General features: G+C 44.3%; 1 protein-coding gene across 1 annotated transcript in view; it reads right to left on the reverse strand.

The window, feature by feature from the left end:
- CDK5RAP2 (CDK5 regulatory subunit associated protein 2) overlaps positions 1 to 20,303 on the reverse strand; it is a 687,227-nt gene that overhangs the window by 53,625 nt on the left and 613,299 nt on the right. Inside the window, exon 32 of the mRNA XM_069241280.1 lies at positions 18,973 to 19,221. Coding sequence (XP_069097381.1) covers positions 18,973 to 19,221 — 249 coding nt within the window. The remainder of the gene's footprint in view (positions 1 to 18,972; positions 19,222 to 20,303) is intronic.

Consider the following 20,303-nt stretch of genomic DNA (forward strand, 5'->3'; position numbering starts at 1 on the left):
TACAGCCCCCACCCCAGACATCTAGGATAGTTTTGGACCGTTTGCTATATAAGTTGCAACAATGCCATTAAACATATTTACAACCCCTTCCAGAACAGCAACAGGGTGGGGCAGACCCGAATTGTATGTAAGTATCTGCCTGGTTATCCACATCCCCTAAGACAATCTTGGCCAGAAGTGATCTGGTTAGGTAGACCCTGTGTAAAGGTTTTAGTTGGACCAGTCTGAATCGTACTTTTATTGCAACCTTTCTTGCATTTTCCCTCTGGGAAGAATCCCGCATATTTTTCCCACTCATCCTTTAATTTACCAGTAGGTCCCCTTTGTTGTTCACAATCGTTTTGTATATGAGGGTTATTGCTTTGCGTGGGATGGGTTCGAGTAGCAGCATCTAGTCTTCTAGCAGGGCTGAGTCCACTAGTGTTGTGTTTGTTGGTACATTTATGGTGAGAGTATGTCTCAGTTATGTATCTGAATACCTAATTGTCAAACAGATCATATTCACTCCATAGCTGCTCCCAAGTGGGTATCCCGTCCACCCTCCATACGTCCTCTAATTTATTGATTCCCAATGAGTCCCATTTGTGGAACCCCACAAGAAAAGGCTCCAACCATCCAACATCATTCAGTGTGTCACAGTCCTAAAGTGATACTTCTCTAGTTATAATCCCTCCCCATTTCAGATGTTGAATAGCCTTGTCCCAGACTCTGTGTTGTTTGCTCATGTTGTGGCATGGTTTCACTATGTTTCTTCTTATTCAGGACAGCTGGGTAGCCCCTTGCCTCCACTGCATGCCTATATATATTCTGATGGATGGTTTATCTAGGGAAGCAAAGACCCAGCCATTAATCAGAGTCGTCGGTAAGCTCAGTTATACTTCTGTACGTCCAGGAGGGACATATCTGCCCGAAATACTCTCCTAGTCTGGCTGCGCTATGTGAGATGATCACAGGGACGTCCAGACTTCGGTATGCAAATCTTTTTTTTTTTTTTTTTTAAGTCAATCGGTTATTCTGTAAAGTGTGTTTTGGAGGGTGTAAGTACAGTTAGACAACAGAACCATTCTGAACATCTCCCCCCTTCCATTAGGGACAGTGGGAAGGTTGGCCAGTGTGTAATGTCATCCCTGAATCTATCAAGGGCTACATAAAATTTTTGTTTGAATAACTGTTCCCTATCCTGCGTGATATGTACCCAAATAATTGGAATCCTGCAGGTCAGTCATCAATGGTCATTGCATTGGGTCGACCTAAGGCCATCTAAAGAAAGGTGTAGGGAACCAATTTCCCCCCAATTGATGAGGAAGCTAAAGTGGCGTCCAAAAATTTTGATTATATGTAATGCCTGTCATGTTGTTTCTTCCAGTTCAGCCATCTACAGTAGAACATCATCTGTTTACACTAAGATCCTCTCTTCCAATGTCTCGCCCCACCCCAGACCCCATAACTGGACGTCTTTTCTCATCCAAATGGCAAGGGCTCCAATGCCACAAGCAAATACCATTAGACACAACAGACATCTACCTATATAGATCAACACTGTCTGATAAAGTCCCATTGACTTTGACCTTAGCAAGTTGATCCCTATAAAGAAGTCTTAGGCATGTTGTATAATTCGGGGTAAAACTTTAAGATTCCAACACTGCACACACATATTCCCATTCCACTGTGCCAAGCGCCTGAGTAGCATCTACCAACAACACTTCAGCTGTCTCCTCTCTGGAATATTATAAGCATTCGATGAGGCACTACAAGTTAAGTTGTGTACTTTTATTTGACAAAGCCCGACTGGTCAGGGTGTATAAGCGTGGCTGTAATATTTCAATGACTAGTCCCATGTTTTGGATTTTGACTATCTGGGCACATTTAGCACGGATCCAGGGCTGGAAAGGCACCACTTGAAGGGCTGGAACTCACTCAGGCTGGGTTTAGGTGTGGGTTCAAGATGGTTGGAGCCTTTTCTGTCCCTGAGATCAGGAGGGCGGCCAATTAACCCCTGGAGCCACTCTGGTACTCTGAGTTCAAGAAGTGGAACAGGACTCAAGCAGCAGGGCAGGCATGCATTTCAAGCAGGCTTCAGGCAGCAAAGCAGTCCTTCCAGGTGCAGCAAAGAAGTCTTCTGAAGTACACAGCAGACCATAACTGCAGGCAGTCATCTGTGAGTTCTTCTGAAATTGAACAGAAGAGTGGGTCTTGTTTTTATAACTGGTGCCTTCTTCAAAGTGGAAGTTTCTAGAGAATTCCCTTTCAAGTGCTTGGATTTTCAGCCTCCTCTGTCCTTATTGCAGGCTTGCTGCAGGCACAATGCACTGGTAAGAAGTCCTTGTGTGAAGGCAGGGTACAGTCTATGGATTTGCAAGTAGGCTGTGCCCAGCCCCACACGCCATCCTGCCAATGATGACCTACACAGGCACACCAAATCCCTCTACTGTGTGGATGTCTGGGAGTAATATACAAAGTCAAACTGACAACTACACCCAGTTATGTGACCCAAGAACAGGCTGCAGTGACCAAACAGTCAAGGCAGGAAAATGCCAACTTTGAGTGGCAATTTCAAATTTGTAACTTTACCATTAAATAGGATTTCAAATGACAGTTTCTTGGACATCGAAGATGAAATCTTTACCTGCCCCCAATCAAAGGTTAGCCTTTCACAAATGTAATGAGGCAACTCAATGTTATCCTATGGGAGAGGTAGGCCTCACATTAGTGAAAAATTAATGTAGTAGGTTGTCAGTACCAGGACATGTAAAACTTAAAAGTACATGCCCAAACTTTTATTGCAATGCACCTTGCCCTAGGGGCTACCTTCGGGTGACATATATACAATAAAAGGGGAGTTTAGGGCATGGCAAGGGGGTTATATTACCAAGTCAAATTGGCAGTTTAAAACGGCATACAGGCTGAAATGGCAGGACTGGCAAATGTTTAAAGGGGCTACCCAAGTGGACAGCATAATAAGTGCTGCAAGGCCAATAGTAGCATTTAATTTACAGGCAATGGATATATGGTATTCCACTTTACTAGGGACGTATAAGTAAATTCATATGCCAATCAGGTGTAAGCCAATGTTACCATGTTTTAGGGAGCGAGTACGAGCACTTTCGCACTGCTTAGCAGTGGTATCGGGCACGGATTCCTAGAGCCAACAAAAACAAATTCAGAAAAATAGGAGGTTGAAGGCAAAATGTTAGGACAAAGTCCACCTTAAGTGAAAGGTCTAACAACTATGGAGGACTCATTGAGTGACAGGGCCTTCTTGGGTTTCATATTCCTAATTGTCTCTACTTCTGCCTCTAACCCATCCTGATTTCTGCTGGATAAAGTGAGGAGTTCAATATCACACAGGAATGCTCTGACCCCATCACGCTGTACTTCAACTGTACTCATGTATACAAATGCTGTGACCATATTAATATATCTTGTTATTTTAGCAATCTCTTGCCACTCAACACTGAGATACATCTGTTCTCCTGGTCTAGTCTATGAAGCCAGGCCAACATGTTACCTCCCTTATTCTCTACATCATAAAGCCTTTTGTACATGCTTAGGTATTGCATGGCAACATTTACATAGCTCTAAAGACCCCTATGTGGGACGCTAAAGTGCTTGTATTTGGCTTTGTGCCTTACCCATCACTAGGTAATAACATTCCTGTTGATGTTCGCTCCACTTGTGCATTCAGTCCTTTTTTTCTTTGTCTTACAATCCATGTGGGAGAAGGAGAAGGAAGTCTGATTGTTTTATGGATGTTCAGTGCATTTTTTCTGGGATCTTGCTATTGAAGATCTTGACTTGATTAAGCAAATGTTAAATGAGCTTGGCTCCCTGCTCTCTGGTATCCTAAGTGGACATCTAAGAGCACAAGAGACACACAGCTACAATGGGAGATTTCCCTAAGCACCAAAGAGACATGTTATGAGGGTCTGTTTCTAGAATATACTGACATTTGATTTAGAGTTTGAGCCCCGAGAACGTGTGTGAGCAGAGGACATTCATTGTTTCATAATTTGACGAAAAAGATGAAAAAGCTTGACAGCTCAAGACCAGTATCTTTTGAGGTGGCAAAAAATGGAACTGATGTCACTGGTCCTCGGGAAGCACTGTAGTGAATGTGTGAGTACCAGGTGCTTTGTAGTGGGCCGGAATGAGAACCAAAAGCAGCCCAGGCAAATTGTGTCATACCAGCCCCTACGCTGCATACAGCAAAGTGTCCACTACATGGCAGGTTTGAGGGGTTAGTTCATAAAAAATAAAAAAAAACAATTGGGGAAAAATGGCGCATTTCACAACACATTATTCCACATATAATACAATTTTTCGTGCCTCTTCCCCCCCGACTACTCCTTTCTTCTGCCCGCTCATTGTTTCTCTTGATCCTTCACCTCCTATTCCCCAACTATATCATCTCCATGATTATCCCCTGACCCACTGTTTCTTATTCTCCCCCCTTCTTACTTTCATTATGTTTCTACCTTCTTTGGTTTTTCCTGAATCTTCATTTGCCCCTTTTATCTCTACTTGCTCCCTTCACTGTCACTTTTTATTTTCTGTCCTGAATAATCCTCACTTTGCCTTACTTTTTTGACTTTTCTCCTTCGCCTTTCTTTCTTGCCCCTTTTTCTTGCTAGTTGCCCTCTCTACTTTTTTCCTTTGGCTCTACCTTCGCAACCCTTTCCCGTCCTTCTCCCTCTCATCCTTCCATTTATCTGTTTCCATTCTCTCCTTTGTTCTCACCCTCCTTTACAGGATGGCGCCTTGCCTTTTATGTGGAGGAAGTTAGAGACTAAAAACACACGCTGGTATCGAGAATACTTAAATGCATACTTTGCTTATTTAGAGAGCAGATCTTAATGCACAGTGCAGACTGCACAGCTTCACATTTCAAACTGGTAATTTGTTTTAATGAAAAACCATGAAGGATAGTCTCTACCTGCATATTACAAATGTAAATATGTTCCTCAGTTAAGACTTACGGGGAATGAGACTGTCACCTCCTTGGTTTACCAGCATGTGAGAACTGAACCTCGACTGAAGGTAGGCTGAAGTCCCAGACACCATGCCTCGCCCTCAGAGCTTCACATTGACTGGGCACTGTGCTGTGTTGTTAGTCACGGGCAACTTATTTAACTGCGCTGAGGTTTGTATTTTCATATCACTGGCTGCTGGAATTACTGTGTTCAATCTAGGCCTTGGTATGAACAACCCCAGCAGGTGAAAATCGACCTCCTAGTCTCCAGCCACTGGGGAAATGCCCATTGCCAAGTCCAGCCAGCCCAGCCCTGCTTTGTAGATACACAGGTGATAAGGATCAGTACCACCTTGTGCAAGTGGCACAAACCTGCCTCAGAATTTTCTGTTTCCAGTCTTGCATTTTTCGGGTAGGTTCACAAATGTAAGCTGTAAGAAACAGGTACATTAACAATATGGTGTTTACACAGCATGCAGGGTAAAATGCCAAAGGTCTTATGAGACACCATGGCTTAAACTAATGCTTTAACAAAAGAAAATCTGAGGAGGAAAAAGAAAGGAAATGGCTTTCTCAGTTACCTGCTTAAAGCGGATATATGCTACAACCTGTATGTCACAAATTCAAATTTTGCCAGGGCCACTTCAGCCTTCTATCGTCCCAAGGCTGGTAAACCTAATGCCTGAATTTACTTAAATATTGCTTGCCACAAAATAAAAACAGATTGTTGACTGGACAGAAAGAAAGTAAATATAACATTGATATGTACTTACAGGATTTATTGAAGTATAATCAAGATTCCTAGCTGAGGTGGAGGGGGGAGGGGGGGGGGGAGAACAGTTGCGTATGTCAGTGGGACTCAGGAGAAAGACGGCGAGTGTTTCACCAGACATGGTCTATGGCCATTTGCAAAATTGAGATAGTAGGACTATTAGGTATGTCTCAAATGGTATGTGTATTTTGGGCTGCATTGTTCATGCCTATGGCCTGCAATGAAACACCTAATAAATTCTGCTGCAGGTGGGTGAATGCGTGTTAATAGGTGGAGAAGAAGGGGAGCAGGGGGTAAGGGGTTAGACAGCCCCATTTAAAAAAAGGTGACAATTACAGTGGGCCAAACACCAGTGTCCAGAATGAGTCCGTGCTTGCCATGAACTGCAATGTCCTAAAATCGTCCCAGATTCAAGAGCGTTCTGGGAAGCCTGCCTCAGCTTCCCCTGCTGGGAAGTTCAAGATGATCACTAGATATTTCCCTTACAACTGCTAGTTGTGTTGCCCTTTTTTTAATACCTTGTTTACGGGCCTTCCAGAGAAGGAAAATGTTATGTACCTAGTAAGCATCTGTTTGTGTCGTGTAATGCTGTAGATGTACATGATCTGCATACTTCTGCCATTTAGTGCTGGGTCTGGATGGTTGCAAGTTGTTTTTCTTCTAAAAGTCTTTTGAGTCACGAGGCCTAGTGACTCTTCCTTTTGCTGGTAATGCGCAAGGGCATCAACTCCATTGTTAGATGGAATGATGGCAGGTGGGTGAGACTGGAGTGCAGTGTAAGAGAAAGAAAAGAGATGAACATGCAAATGAATGTATGAATATTGCGAAAGAGATCTGCAATGGCCATAGATGTCTGTGGAGGCCAGTGGACACATTTTAATCTACAGCACTACATGCCACAAACAGATGCTTACTGGTTACTGTTTGATGGCATGTGTGGCTGTAGATACACATGCTCTGCACAGACTGTAAAGCAGTGGCTCTCCAAAGCAGTGGCCAACCTTTGGGTGTTGCAGTGGTCTGGAATGGTGTGAGTAGCACTGCCTGTCCTACATAAGCTTGCTGGCATGCAAAGACATCCAAACAATAATGTTTAGTGAAGGTGTGTGGTGTAGACCATGTAGCTGGCTTTCATATGTCAGCTATGGGATACCCAAAAAGGCTATAGTTGCTCCTTTTTTGGAGTGGAGTGTGCTCTTGGAGGAACAGGTAATGGACGTTTAGCTTTTGCCTGGCATGTCTGGACGTATTTAACAATTCATCTAGCTATGCCAGATTTGGATATAGGATTGTCTTTGTGTAGTGATGAGAAGGCAACAGGTGTTATTTAGTTTTCCTGAATGTTTTAGTTTATCAATGTAGAACATAAGCACCCTCCTTGCATCTAATGTGTGAAGAGCTCTTTCAGCAACTGAATGTGGATGCGGAAAGAAGACTGGCAATTCAACAGTTTAATTTAGATGAAATTGAGATACCACTTTTGGTTAAAAAAAAAACTTTGTATTGGTGCTGAGAACCAGTTTATCGTTGTGTATTTGGAAAAGGGTTCTTGCAGGGTCAACGCCTGGAGCTCACTTACGCATCTAAGTGAAGTGATAGCAACTAAGATACCACTTTCCATGACAGACATTGAAGAGGACATGAATGCAGAGGTTCAAATGGTGGACCCCTGAGTCTAGTGAGTACAATGTTAAGATTCCAAGAAGGTGCTGGAGGTAACCTTGGCGTTATCACTCTCTTCAATCCTTCCATAAAAGCTTTAATGACTGGAATGTTGGAAAGAGAAGAATGTAGGCTATTCTGAAGTTAAGCAGCTATAGCTGCTAGATGTAACCTTATAGAAGTGTACCCTAAGTTTGCTTTCTGCAAACAAAGAAGGTACAAAAGAATATCCTCCATTAATACTTTGAAGGGGTCTGATTGTTTGGATAGACAGTACCAGACAAAACATTTCCATTTTGCTGCATAACATGCTCTACTTGTGGGTTTACATACTTCTTTAAGAATATCCATTCATTCTTGAGGTAGTTTAAGCTATCCAAACTCTATGACTTCAGGAGCAATATCGCAAGATTCAATTCCTTAGGATTTGGGTGCCTAATTTGACCATGGTTCTGAGCAAGAAAGTCAGAGTTGAGGGAAAGCCTCTTGTGTAGGACCACTGATATTTCTAGAAGAGTGGTGAACCACAGTTGCCTGACCCACATGGGGGCCACCAGTATCAACATGAGGGATGTTCGCCTGAGCTTCCGAAATGAAAGGAGAGGGAGAGGCGAAAAAGCATAGGCAAATATCAGTGACCAGTTAATCCATAAAGCATTGCCCTTGGACTGAAGGTGCAGGAACCTGGAGGCAAAGTGTGGGCATTCTGTGTTTCTTTTGTGCAAATAGGTCTATGTATGGAACCCCCACTTTTGGAAGTAGAGGAGCAGGACTCAAGCGTGGAGTTCTTACTGTTGGACTCGTTGCCACATCCTGCTGAGGTAAGCAAAGTTGTTGTGTCCCCCTGGGAGATATTCCGCTAGCAGATTAATGTTGTGCTTAACGGCCTAATGCCAGATTGTCTGCGATTAGGCAGAAAGTTGTAGAGTGTGAATACCCCGTTTTTTAACACAGTACATGGCTGTCATGATGTGCATATTAAGACTACTTTGTTGTTGAGGTGAACCGTAAACGCTTTGAGTGCTAGGTGAACAACTAGAAGTTCCAGGTAATTGATGTGCATAGTGCAAGGTTTGGGATCCCAGAGACCGTGCACTGTGAGATCCTGATGGTGAAGGATCCAACCCGTCTTGAGATTCGTCTGTCGTCAGAATGATCTGTGGAACAGGGTCTAGAAAAGCCCATCCGTTTAACAGGTTGGTTTTGTTCCACCATTGCAGGGAGCGATGGGTGTTTCTGTCTACCAACACTAGATCCCCTAGACGACCCTGTTGCTGAGACTATTGCCATGCTAGACATTCCTGCAACAGACGAATGTGGAGAGGCCATCATGCCTAAAAGTCTCATGACAACTTTTACTGTGACTTAGTGATTGGGGTGGAGCTGCGAAATATTTGTTTGAAAGTTTTATATTTGTGCTGGGTTGGGATAAGCGAATCCCAGTTGCGTGTTCAGAATGGCCCTGAGATAGGATTGAATCAGAAGAGAATGCAGGTGAGATTTTTGGAAATCAACAGTGAAGCCTAGTTGATGGGACAAGTCTATGGTGACTTGAGTGTGATGTTTGACATTGTTTGAGAGTGTTGGCTTTGATAATCCAGTCGTCCAGATAAGGGAAGACGTGAATATATATATATATATATATACACATATATATACATATATATAATTATTTTTTTTAAGGGAGTCACTGTTTGGAGGCAGTGAAGGACCCTTTAGGGGAGGGTGTCTTTTACTATTTGTCCTGTAGGGACCTTTGTTAAAAAAAGAAAAAAAAAAAAAAACTCTATGGGAGGATGAATGGGGTTGTCCCTTCTGATAAGTGGACGAAGTGTCCATGACTGTTGTTTTGGAGGCTGTTTTATATAATGATTTACAAAAAGTCGTGCGAGAACCAGGGGTTTGGACAGCATCCATGGACTTGGTCATCATTTCAAGCACCTGATCTATCTGTGGCACGAAAAGGTGCTCTCTGTCAAAAGGTACATTGAGGATGGTTTGGGGTACTCCGATTTGCAGCTGGAAATGCGTAGCTACGCATGCCGGAGCAAGAGAACACTAGTGTTGATGCCGCGTCCGGCCCTGTCAGCAGAGTAAAAGAAGAAGCGAATAGAATTATTAGATATGTATGCTGGCCTTTGCTTACAATTTCTTGGCCCCTCTATTTGTGCTCGTCTAGTAAATATTGGAGGAAATCCTCCATCTCATCCCAGTGGGCATAGTAATACCTAGTAAGCAGGCCTTGAGTGCTGGCAATGCACCAGTAGTAGTTGGCTTGAACGGCAACCTGCTTTCTAGAGGTGTCGATCAGCTTGCTCTCCTTGCCAAGAGGCAGAGCATTGCTAGCTGCTTGTGACTTGGCTGTTTTTCTTGCATTAGAGACCACTAGATAATCAGCGTGAGTTTGACCTCTAATAAAGATGGGGACTGAGGGAGAGGCTTTATTTTTCTCCACATATGGGGTGATGATACATGTCCTAGTAGGATCCTTAACCTCTTCTGTGCCTTGGACGAGATGATCTCGTCCAAGGCTACAGTTCCCCTGTGCCTTGGACGAGATCATCTCGTGCATGGCACAGGGGAACTTGGGGGCGCGCTAGCGCGCCCCCCGTGCACCCCCCCTCCCCCCCCAAGGCGGGGATGGAAGGGGAAGACCTTCCCCTTCCACCCCCGCCCCCCCTGTGACGTCAGCGCGCGCGCGCGCGCGCTGATGTGTCACAGGGGCCTCCCTCGTCGCGCTGGAAGCTCTGCTTCCAGCGCGATTGAAAAAGAAATGCAAAAGCATTTCTCTTTCAATCACCGGGGAGGCCCGGAGGGGCTTCAAAGGGAAGGAAAAGTATTTCCTTCCCTTTGAAGTCTCTCCGAGGGTTTAAAAAGCCGGATTGCTTGCAATCCGGCTTTTGAAACCCCACTAGACACCAGGGATTTTTTTTTTTTTATGATATTGACAAAAGGGAGCGACCCCTTGGGCAAGGGTCGCTCCCATGGGGGGCATTTCTTTCTGGAAGGCCTTTTCTGCCCCCCTACTATTAGGCCGATCTGCCCCCAGGGGGGGCAGAAACCTCTAGGGCACCAGGGACCTTTTTTTTTTTTATTTTTTTTTATGTGTTATTTTATTTTTTTGGGTGGGGAGCGACCCCTTAGGCAAGGGTCGCTCCCCTTGGGGTAAAATTATATTTTGGCCATTTCTGCCCCCCTTGGGGGCAGATTGGCCTATTTTAATGAGGCCAATGTGCCCCCAAGGGGGGTAGAAACCACTAGACACCAGGGAGTTTTTTCTTTGCGTGAATTTCACGCAAAGGGAGCGACCCCTTAGGCAAGGGTCGCTCCCTGGGGGGGAGGGCAATTTATTTTAGGCCATTTCTGCCCCCCCCTGGGGGCAGATCAGCCTATTATTAGGCCGATCTGCCCCCAGGGTGGGCAGAAACCTATAGGCGCCAGGGCAAGTTTTTTTTTTGTGTTTTTTTTTTTGTTTGTTTGTTTTTTTAGAGATGGGGAGCGACCCATCAGGCAAGGGTCGCTCCCCTGGGGGGGGGGCAAATTGTATTTAGGCCATTTCTGCCCCCCCTGGGGGCAGATTGGCCGATTTTAGGTCAATCTGCCCCCAAGGGGGCAGAAACCACTAGGCACCTGGGATTTATTTTAGGCCATTTCTGCCCCCCCCCCCCCCTGGGGCCGGCTGAGCTACAGGCCAAACTCCACAGGTAGGCACCTTGCAAAAAACACCTCTGTTTTCTGTGAAAAAATATGCTGTGTCCATGTTGTGTTTTGGGCCATTTCCTTTCGTGGGCGCTAGGCCTACCCACAGAAGTGAGGCACCATTTTTATCGAGAGACTTAGGGGAACGCTGGGTGGAAGGAAATTTGTGGCTCCTCTCAGATTCCAGAACTTTCTGTCACCGAAATGAGAGGAAAAAGTGTTTTTTGGGCCACATTTTGATGTTTGCAAAGGATTCTGGGTAACATAACCTGGTCAGAGCCCCGCAAGTCACCCCATCTTGGATTCCCCTGGGTTTCTAGTTTTCAAAAATGCGCTGGTTTGCTAGGTTTCCCCAGGTGTGGGCTGAGCTACAGGCCAAAATCCACAGGTAGGCACTGCTTTTTATAAAAAAATGTGATGTGTCCACGTTGTGTTTTGGGCCCTTTCCTTTCGTGGGTGCTAGTCCTACCCACGCAAGTGAGGTATCATTTTTATCGGGAGACTTGGGGGAACGCTGGGTGGAAGGAAATTTGTGGCTCCTCTCAGATTCCAGAACTTTCTGCCACAGAAATGTGAGGAACATGTGTTTTTTTTGCCATATTTTGAGGTTTGCAAAGGATTCTGGGTAACAGAACCTGGTCCGAGCCCCGCAAGTCACCCCTCCTTGGATTCCCCTAGGTCTCTAGTTTTCAGAAATTTACAGGTTTGGTAGGTTTCCCTAGGTGGCGGCTGAGCTAGAGGCCAAAATCTACAGGTAGTCACTTTGCTAAAAACAGCTCTGTTTTCTGTGATGTGTCCACGTTGTGTTTTGGGGCATATCCTGTCGCGGGCGCTAGGCCTACCCACACAAGTGAGGTATCATTTTTATCGGGAGACGTGGGGGAACGCTGGGTGGAAGGAAATTTGTGGCTCCTCTCAGATTCCAGAACTTTCTGCCACAGAAATGTGAGGAACATGTGTTTTTTTAGCCAAATTTTGAGGTTTGCAAAGGATTCTGGGTAACAGAACCTGGTCCGAGCCACACAAGTCACCCCTCCTTGGATTCCCCTAGGTCTCTAGTTTTCAGAAATGCACAGGTTTGGTAGGGTTCCCTAGGTGCCGGCTGAGCTAGAGGCCAAAATCTACAGGTAGTCACTTTGCTAAAAACAGCTCTGTTTTCTGTGATATGTCCACGTTGTGTTTTGGGGCATATCCTGTCGCGGGCGCTAGGCCTACCCACACAAGTGAGGTATCATTTTTATCGGGAGACGTGGGGGAACGCTGGGTGGAAGGAAATTTGTGGCTCCTCTCAGATTCCAGAACTTTCTGCCACAGAAATGTGAGGAACATGTGTTTTTTTAGCCAAATTTTGAGGTTTGCAAAGGATTCTGGGTAACAGAACCTGGTCCGAGCCACACAAGTCACCCCTCCTTGGATTCCCCTAGGTCTCTAGTTTTCAGAAATGCACAGGTTTGGTAGGTTTCCCTAGGTGCCGGCTGAGCTAGAGGCCAAAATCTACAGGTAGCCACTTTGCTAAAAACAGCTCTGTTTTCTGTGATATGTCCACGTTGTGTTTTGGGGCATATCCTGTCGCGGGCGCTAGGCCTACCCACACAAGTGAGGTATCATTTTTATCGGGAGACGTGGGGGAACGCTGGGTGGAAGGAAATTTGTGGCTCCTCTCAGATTCCAGAACTTTCTGCCACAGAAATGTGAGGAACATGTGTTTTTTTAGCCAAATTTTGAGGTTTGCAAAGGATTCTGGGTAACAGAACCTGGTCCGAGCCACACAAGTCACCCCTCCTTGGATTCCCCTAGGTCTCTAGTTTTCAGAAATGCACAGGTTTGGTAGGATTCCCTAGGTGGCGGCTGAGCTAGAGGCCAAAATCTACAGGTAGTCACTTTGCTAAAAACAGCTCTGTTTTCTGTGATATGTCCACGTTGTGTTTTGGGGCATATCCTGTCGCGGGCGCTAGGCCTACCCACACAAGTGAGGTATCATTTTTATCGGGAGACGTGGGGGAACGCTGGGTGGAAGGAAATTTGTGGCTCCTCTCAGATTCCAGAACTTTTTGCCACAAAAATGTGAGGAACGTGTTTTTTTAGCCAAATTTTGAGGTTTGCAAAGGATTCTGGGTAACAGAACCTGGTCCGAGCCACACAAGTCACCCCTCCTTGGATTCCCCTAGGTCTCTAGTTTTCAGAAATGCACAGGTTTGGTAGGTTTCCCTAGGTGCCGGCTGAGCTAGAGGCCAAAATCTACAGGTAGTCACTTTGCTAAAAACAGCTCTGTTTTCTGTGATGTGTCCACGTTGTGTTTTGGGGCATATCCTGTCGCGGGTGCTAGGCCTACCCACACAAGTGAGGTATCATTTTTATCGGGAGACGTGGGGGAACGCTGGGTGGAAGGAAATTTGTGGCTCCTCTCAGATTCCAGAACTTTCTGCCACAGAAATGTGAGGAACATGTGTTTCTTTAGGCAAATTTTGAGGTTTGCAAAGGATTCTGGGTAACAGAACCTGGTCCGAGCCACACAAGTCACCCCTCCTTGGATTCCCCTAGGTCTCTAGTTTTCAGAAATGCACAGGTTTGGTAGGTTTCCCTAGGTGGCGGCTGAGCTAGAGGCCAAAATCTACAGGTAGTCACTTTGCTAAAAACAGCTCTGTTTTCTGTGATGTGTCCACGTTGTGTTTTGGGGCATATCCTGTCGCGGGCGCTAGGCCTACCCACACAAGTGAGGTACCATTTTTATCGGGAGACTTGGGGGAACATAGATTAGCAAAACAAGTACTATTGCCCCTTGTCTTTCTCTACATTTTTTCCTTCCAAATATAGGAGTGTGTGTAAAAAAGACATCTATTTGAGAAATTCCCTGTAATTCACGTGCTACTATGGTCACCCCGGAATTCAGAGATGTGCAAATAACCACTGCTCCTCAACACCTTATCTTGTGCCCTTTTTGGAAATGCAAAGGTTTTCTTGATAGCAATTTTTTACTCCTTATATTTCAGCAAATGAATTGCTGTATACCCGGTATAGAATGAAAACGCACTGCAGAGTGCAGCTCATTTATTGGCTCTGGGTTCCTCGGGTTCTTGATGAACCTACAAACCCTATATATCCCCGCAACCAGAGGAGTCCAGCAGACGTAACGGTATATTGCTTTCGATAATCTGACATTGCAGGGAAAAGTTACAGAGTAAAACGTAGAGAAAAATTGATGGTTTTTTCACCTCAATTTCAATATTTTTCTTTTTCAGCTGTTATTTTCTGTAGGAAACCCTTGTAGGATCTACACAAATGACCCCTTGCTGAATTCAGAATTTTGTCTACTTTTCAGAAATGTTTAGGTTTCTGGGATCCAGCATTGGTTTCATGACCATTCCTGTCACTGACTGGAAGGAGGCTGAAAGCACAAAAAATTGCACAAATGGGGTATGCCCCAGTAAAATGCCAAAATTGTGTTGAAAAATTGGGTTTTCTGATTCAAGTCTGCCTGTTCCTGAAAGCTGGGAAGCTGCTGAGTTTAGCACCGCAAACCCTTTGTTGATGCCATTTTCAGGGGAAAAACCACAAGCCTTCTTCTGCAGCCACTTTTTCCAATTTTTTTGAAAAAAACGAAATTTTCACTGTATTTTGGCCAATTTCTTGGCCTCCTTCAGGGGAACCCACAAAGTCTGGGTACCTCTAGAATCCCTAGGATGTTGGAAAAAAAGGACACAAATTTGGCTTGGTTAGCTTATGTGGACAAAAAGTTATGAGGGCCTAAGCGCGAACTGCCCCAAATAGGCAAAAAAAGGCCTGGCACAGGAGGGGGAAAAGGCCTGGCAGCGAAGGGGTTAAAAATATTCTCTGCGTGTGTCATCATTCCCTTAAGCATGGGACGGTATTATGTGGCCCTGTGGGATATAGTGAGGGTTTCGAAGAGGAAATCATCCTCAATTGGCTCTTTGTCTAAGGGCACCTGATGATAAGTGGCCACCCTCCCATCGAGCTCCTGAAAGGAGGTTGAATCATCCAGTGGGGAAGGTCTGGCCAGATACACATCGGTGTCAATGTCAGTGTAAGTTCAACATAATATTGAGACCATGGGTCTGTGTCTTATGAGAAAGTTACAGTGTGGTCACCGTAAGAATGAAGTGGTGAAGGGGAGGGGAGTGGTGTAGTTGCTGGTGTAGTAGAAGGCAAAGGAGGGTGTATGTCACCAGAGCCTCTAGCCACCTTCTTATGCTTAGCAGGAGGTGCAGGAATGTCAATGGCCTCTTGAAAAGTAAGCTGTCTCTTCCAAGGCATGGAAACGAGAGCCTTAACCAGAACACGTCGAGTTTGAGGTTGGATATGAAGCTGCATTTTTTTTTAAATCCAATTGCAGCTTCATTCTGTGGAGGATAGGCTGAATTGAAGTACTCGTTCCGAAGGTGGAGTGACTACATTTTTTTTCGTACCAAAGTGCTTTTGTGTTTGGATCCCAAAACTTTCAGTGCTAAAGCAGACCGGTTTTTTTCCTGTGTTTTTTTTGGGAGCCGGGTGGTCGGTGACGAGTAGGAGGCCAAGGCTTTCGGAGCTAAAGATGGTAGCTTCGGCTCAGCAAACAGATGGTATGCTTAGGCTAAGTTTTCGTAGGTGAGCTTGGTGGAGGGGCTTCCGAATTAGTCTTTCAGTGCCAGCCATGGCCCGACGGCAGTGGCTGCCTGGTAGCCTTTGCTTCAGTGTAAACGGTCGTCTTCTTAGAGTGAGAAGGGGAGCTTGTATTCACAGCTGGCTGAGCTGGAGGAAGGTCTTGCATTTCAAGGACTGTGTTCACATCTGACTCTGACTCATCGACCAAGAAGGGCTCCTCCTTGGCAACAGAGGGCTCTTGTAGATCCTGCTCTGACATAGTGTCTTATTGCCCTAAGATGTTTGGCGTCTCCTCGATCTCCTGACTCTGCATCTCACGACAATGGGCCCTTTGATCTTTGAGGGATTTGCAAGCCTTGCAGTACTCCTCTTTGTGGTCCGGAGACAGAGGTTGCAGACCTGTTGCTGGTCGGTCTGCAGAAACTTCGCATGGCACTTAGGGCAGACACAGAAGGGAGTCTGTTCCATCAGAAGTTCATTCTCCTTGAGATGGAACCTAGAAAATGGCGGCCTGAAGGTCCTCTGTCGGAACGCGTCGATCCAACAGGTAGTTCTTCAGGCCCGAAATGTAAAGGATAGGAAATACGCAATCAAAGGAGAATACTGACGGTATGGGAGGTACCCCGAACGGAAGAGTCCAAAAAACTGTCTTCATCTGGAGCCCAGCGAAAACACGTCCGGACCCGACGGCGGAAGAAAAAAACAAAAGGAGACACTAGACCTCGTGACTCGAAAGACCTTTTGAAGAAAAACAACTTGCAACCGTTCGAACTCAAGACTAGATGGCAGAAGTATGCAGAGCATCTGCAGCTACCGCCACACATGCCATCAAACTGGATTTCTGCAGTCCTAGTGCCCGGTCTTCCCTGTTTGATATGCTTGTTATTGGTCTGACAGACTGTCAAGGTATGTTCATACTGACACATCAGGTGTGTTCTGTGAAGGAGACAGATACTTCAGGAAGGTAGGTCAATGTGTATGGGTGGCATGAAAACCTGCAACACAAAAGCTGGTAATGCAAATAGGAAAGCAAACATATTAGATATGTACTGAGAACAGCAACAGAAAGCGGCAGTCTGTATTGCATGGCTATAGAGATTTAAGTGATATTAAAAGGAGTAACTAACATCAGGAAGATAAGATACTTTGGTCATCATTCACAGAGATCTTGCTCAGTATCGTATACTTTTAATTCATTTTTATTCAAAGAAAATTACAGAACATGACCAAAACACTATTTCACACCAAAGGTCACAACATCGATAAAGAATATGCACTATAGTCCACAGAACATATTAAACCCCTGAATCAGAGTGGCTCTTTAGGCTCTCGCAAAGATGACACCATTTATTCTCCTTTATCAAGAAGGTGCCCCATATATTAAAAGAGAAATTATTTCCCTTAAAATTAGTAAGTGAGGTAGAGAAAGAGTAAAAAATGGAGTGTGGAAGTGGAAAAGGGGAACTCTTGGATAAGGAGTAGGGAGAACGAGAAGATGAATGAAGCAATTTAGAGAGGAAACTAACAAACATATCAAGCATGCATAAATAGAAGAATCGATAAAGAAATCTGCCCCATCCCCCACTGGGCTTTAAGGCCTCCAAAAGGATTCAAGCAAATATCAAGACCTCAATAATTCACCACCAGTCTAACCTCATTAATGCACGCTGGTTTTGAAAGAGTTGTTTTTGATAACCTCCAAAAATGATTGGGCTGACGCTGTCTATGTAACATAGAAGTTCTTTCCTCCTTCACTAATTACAGACAGCAGGGTACCAAGGACAGGTGCGTATTTCCAGCTCCACTAGTTCTTTTGCCACTATCTGAAGTTCTCTTCTGGCCTGAATCACTGAACTCAGGTCTAGAAAATAAATCTTATTTCAGGGTGGATTTTTTCTCGAGAAATTGTCAAATGAAGTCTCAGTTTTGGAATACCACAATAAGGATACCCTCTCACTATTCTTATCAGAAGACTCTGGGGCCCTAGATGGCATGCCTTCTTAGTCAAAATATCTCCATCATCTGAGGGCAGAACAAACTTCTCAGCAAAAATAGATTACAATGCCTCAGTTAGAGGCAGTTCTGGAGAGTTGGCAAGGAAACCCAGTATCTGTGTCTAGGCCATGCACCTCATTTTTTTAACTGGATGTCCAGCAGTAACATTGCTCCTAACATTCTCTATATAAACTTTTTTTGAGCATGCAGATCTGCCACCACACTTCCCACCAGGCCCTCTATTTGCTGTAATTTGACTCCATATTCCATCACTGAAGTTTCTATTCCAACCATCTTGACCTCCACTTGCTCTAGAGAGACTTCACAGAAACTGTTGCTTCCTCCATCTGGTCAAGCCTCCACTAAATTGTATCTAAAGCAGCCATCAACATTCTATGGCTCTCAATTGTGCATCTAACACTTACATCTGTGTCATCCTCAATGTCACCCTCCTCATCTGTAGCTCTCTGCTTCCACTGTTGAGGGATAAAGTATATTTTTTATCTGAGATCCTCTGTCGCCATGATGTTGTGTTAAAAGTTCCTGAACTGCTGTCACAGCGTGACACACCTGGGAATATCTCGGCTCCTCCTAAATGCTTCCCCTCAACTCCCCTGCTTTGACACTCAATTAAGGGCAGCACACTAGCTGGCATCGGTACCAATTATACCAGTAACCACAGACTAACTAAGGACTTCAGGTCACCACCTGCTCCCCATCACCAGAGCCCCTTCACATGTGATCAGGGCGGCTGGCACTGTGGATAGGTGCTAACATGTTAAAAGCCGCTTCTCCTGGGTAGGTCAATTTTTCTGTCCATTTTCTGATCCAACTTACTCACCTTCACTTCTGTGACTTGAAGGGACTGTCGCTACCTTTCATCTCTCTATCCGACAGCCTGTGGTGCAGTATTTTTTAAATATCTCGTCAGGCTGTGATAAATGAGTTGTACACAGCTGCAAAAAGAGCTACCATGTTATTCACTACCTGTTCTAGACTCTTCCGTTTGACTTTAACAAAAAATGGTTACTTCTGTAAAAGACTTCAAAGAAGGAGTACTGTAAAATGTTTCCAAGACATGAGAACCTTTTTAATGAACAATCTATCTTACACTACTGACGATCAAAAAACCACAACCAATGTAATCTCATGCAAAGCTCTCATAAATAAGCCATACATTTGTACAATTATAAACATTCATGTTTAAAAACCTCTTGTATCACTAATAACATTAAAAAACGTTGGCAAACGAAGGGATTAAATAATCAATCATTACCATATTTTTTAATGTGATGTTGCCATTCTTCTCTGAAAAAGTTGTTTATCTTCACTAGAGCCTCTTTTTTCTCAGGATCATTTTCTTTTGAAATCTGCTCCTCAAGTTTCGACCGCAGAGCATCATTTGCTTCTATGCTTCTCTCCAGCTGGATACGCAAACTTTGTATTTCAGATAAAAGTTTATTCAAATCAATGGATTGGACTTGTTCCTTTGTACATTCTTCTAATGCACCCAGCCGCCCAACGCCTGGATAGGAAAAAAAGATAGATATGACAAGATAAAGATTTAATAAGGAATTATCACTGAATCAGCCAGTCCTGGTCCCTCTACCTTGCATTTGGGCAGCTAAGGACCAGCGATAAGCCACCAAACAAGGTGTATGTAGTGTCTGAATTTGACCTTGCTGACAACACCATTTCTAAATCTGTAAATGATGTTCACATGTACAACTGTATAATCAACATGCTTCTAAGGTCTCTACAACTGTGTCTGTGTGCTTCTCTCGCTCTCTGAGAGATGACAGGCTATGTGCTGCCCGCTATGGTCTTGCTACTCCCTAGCATTACGTTAAGAAGGAGTAGAAATTTTTTTTTTAGTAAGTCAGCAGAGTTGAGAGAATAACACTCCATTGTTATTTCTAATTATTAAAACAATTTGAAGAAACTACAAATTTGTTCTGAATCCTTTTGTGAAGAGAAAGGTTTTACCATTATTGCCTTCAAATGCCAACTGTTATTAGCAAGTAAATACAAAAACATTAGATGTAGGAAGTTGGCTCTGTATATACTATTTCAAAGTGAGAAATAGTGTGCACAGAGTCCAAGGGCTCCCCTTAGAGGTAAGATAGTGGCAGAAGTAGATAATTGTAATGCTCTATTTTGTGGTAGTGTGGTCGAGCAGTAGGCTTATCAGAGGGTAGTGTTAAGCATTTGTTGTACACACACACAGGCAATAAATGAGGAACACACACTCAAAGACTTACTCCAGGCCAATAGGTTTTTATATTGAAAAATATATTTTCTAAGTTTATTTTAAGAACCACAGGCTTAAGATTTACAGTAAACACTTTAAATGTAAGGTACTTCACTTAGATACTTTAGGAACTTTGAATAAAAGCAATATCATATACAGTCTTTGTAAAAATGGCAATAAGCTATTTTCAAAGTGGACACTGCAAAAATCAACAGTTCCTGGGGGAGGTAAGTAAAGGTTAGATTAGGAGGTAAGTAAAACGCTTACAAGTCTCAGTTCTGGGGCATAGGCACCCCACCGTTGGGGGTTCAAGGCAACCCCAAAGTTACCACACCAGTAGCTCAGGGCTAGTCATG

Source organism: Pleurodeles waltl, chromosome 6 (genome assembly GCF_031143425.1).
Source record: "Pleurodeles waltl isolate 20211129_DDA chromosome 6, aPleWal1.hap1.20221129, whole genome shotgun sequence".
In the NCBI taxonomy this organism is placed as follows: domain Eukaryota; kingdom Metazoa; phylum Chordata; class Amphibia; order Caudata; family Salamandridae; genus Pleurodeles; species Pleurodeles waltl.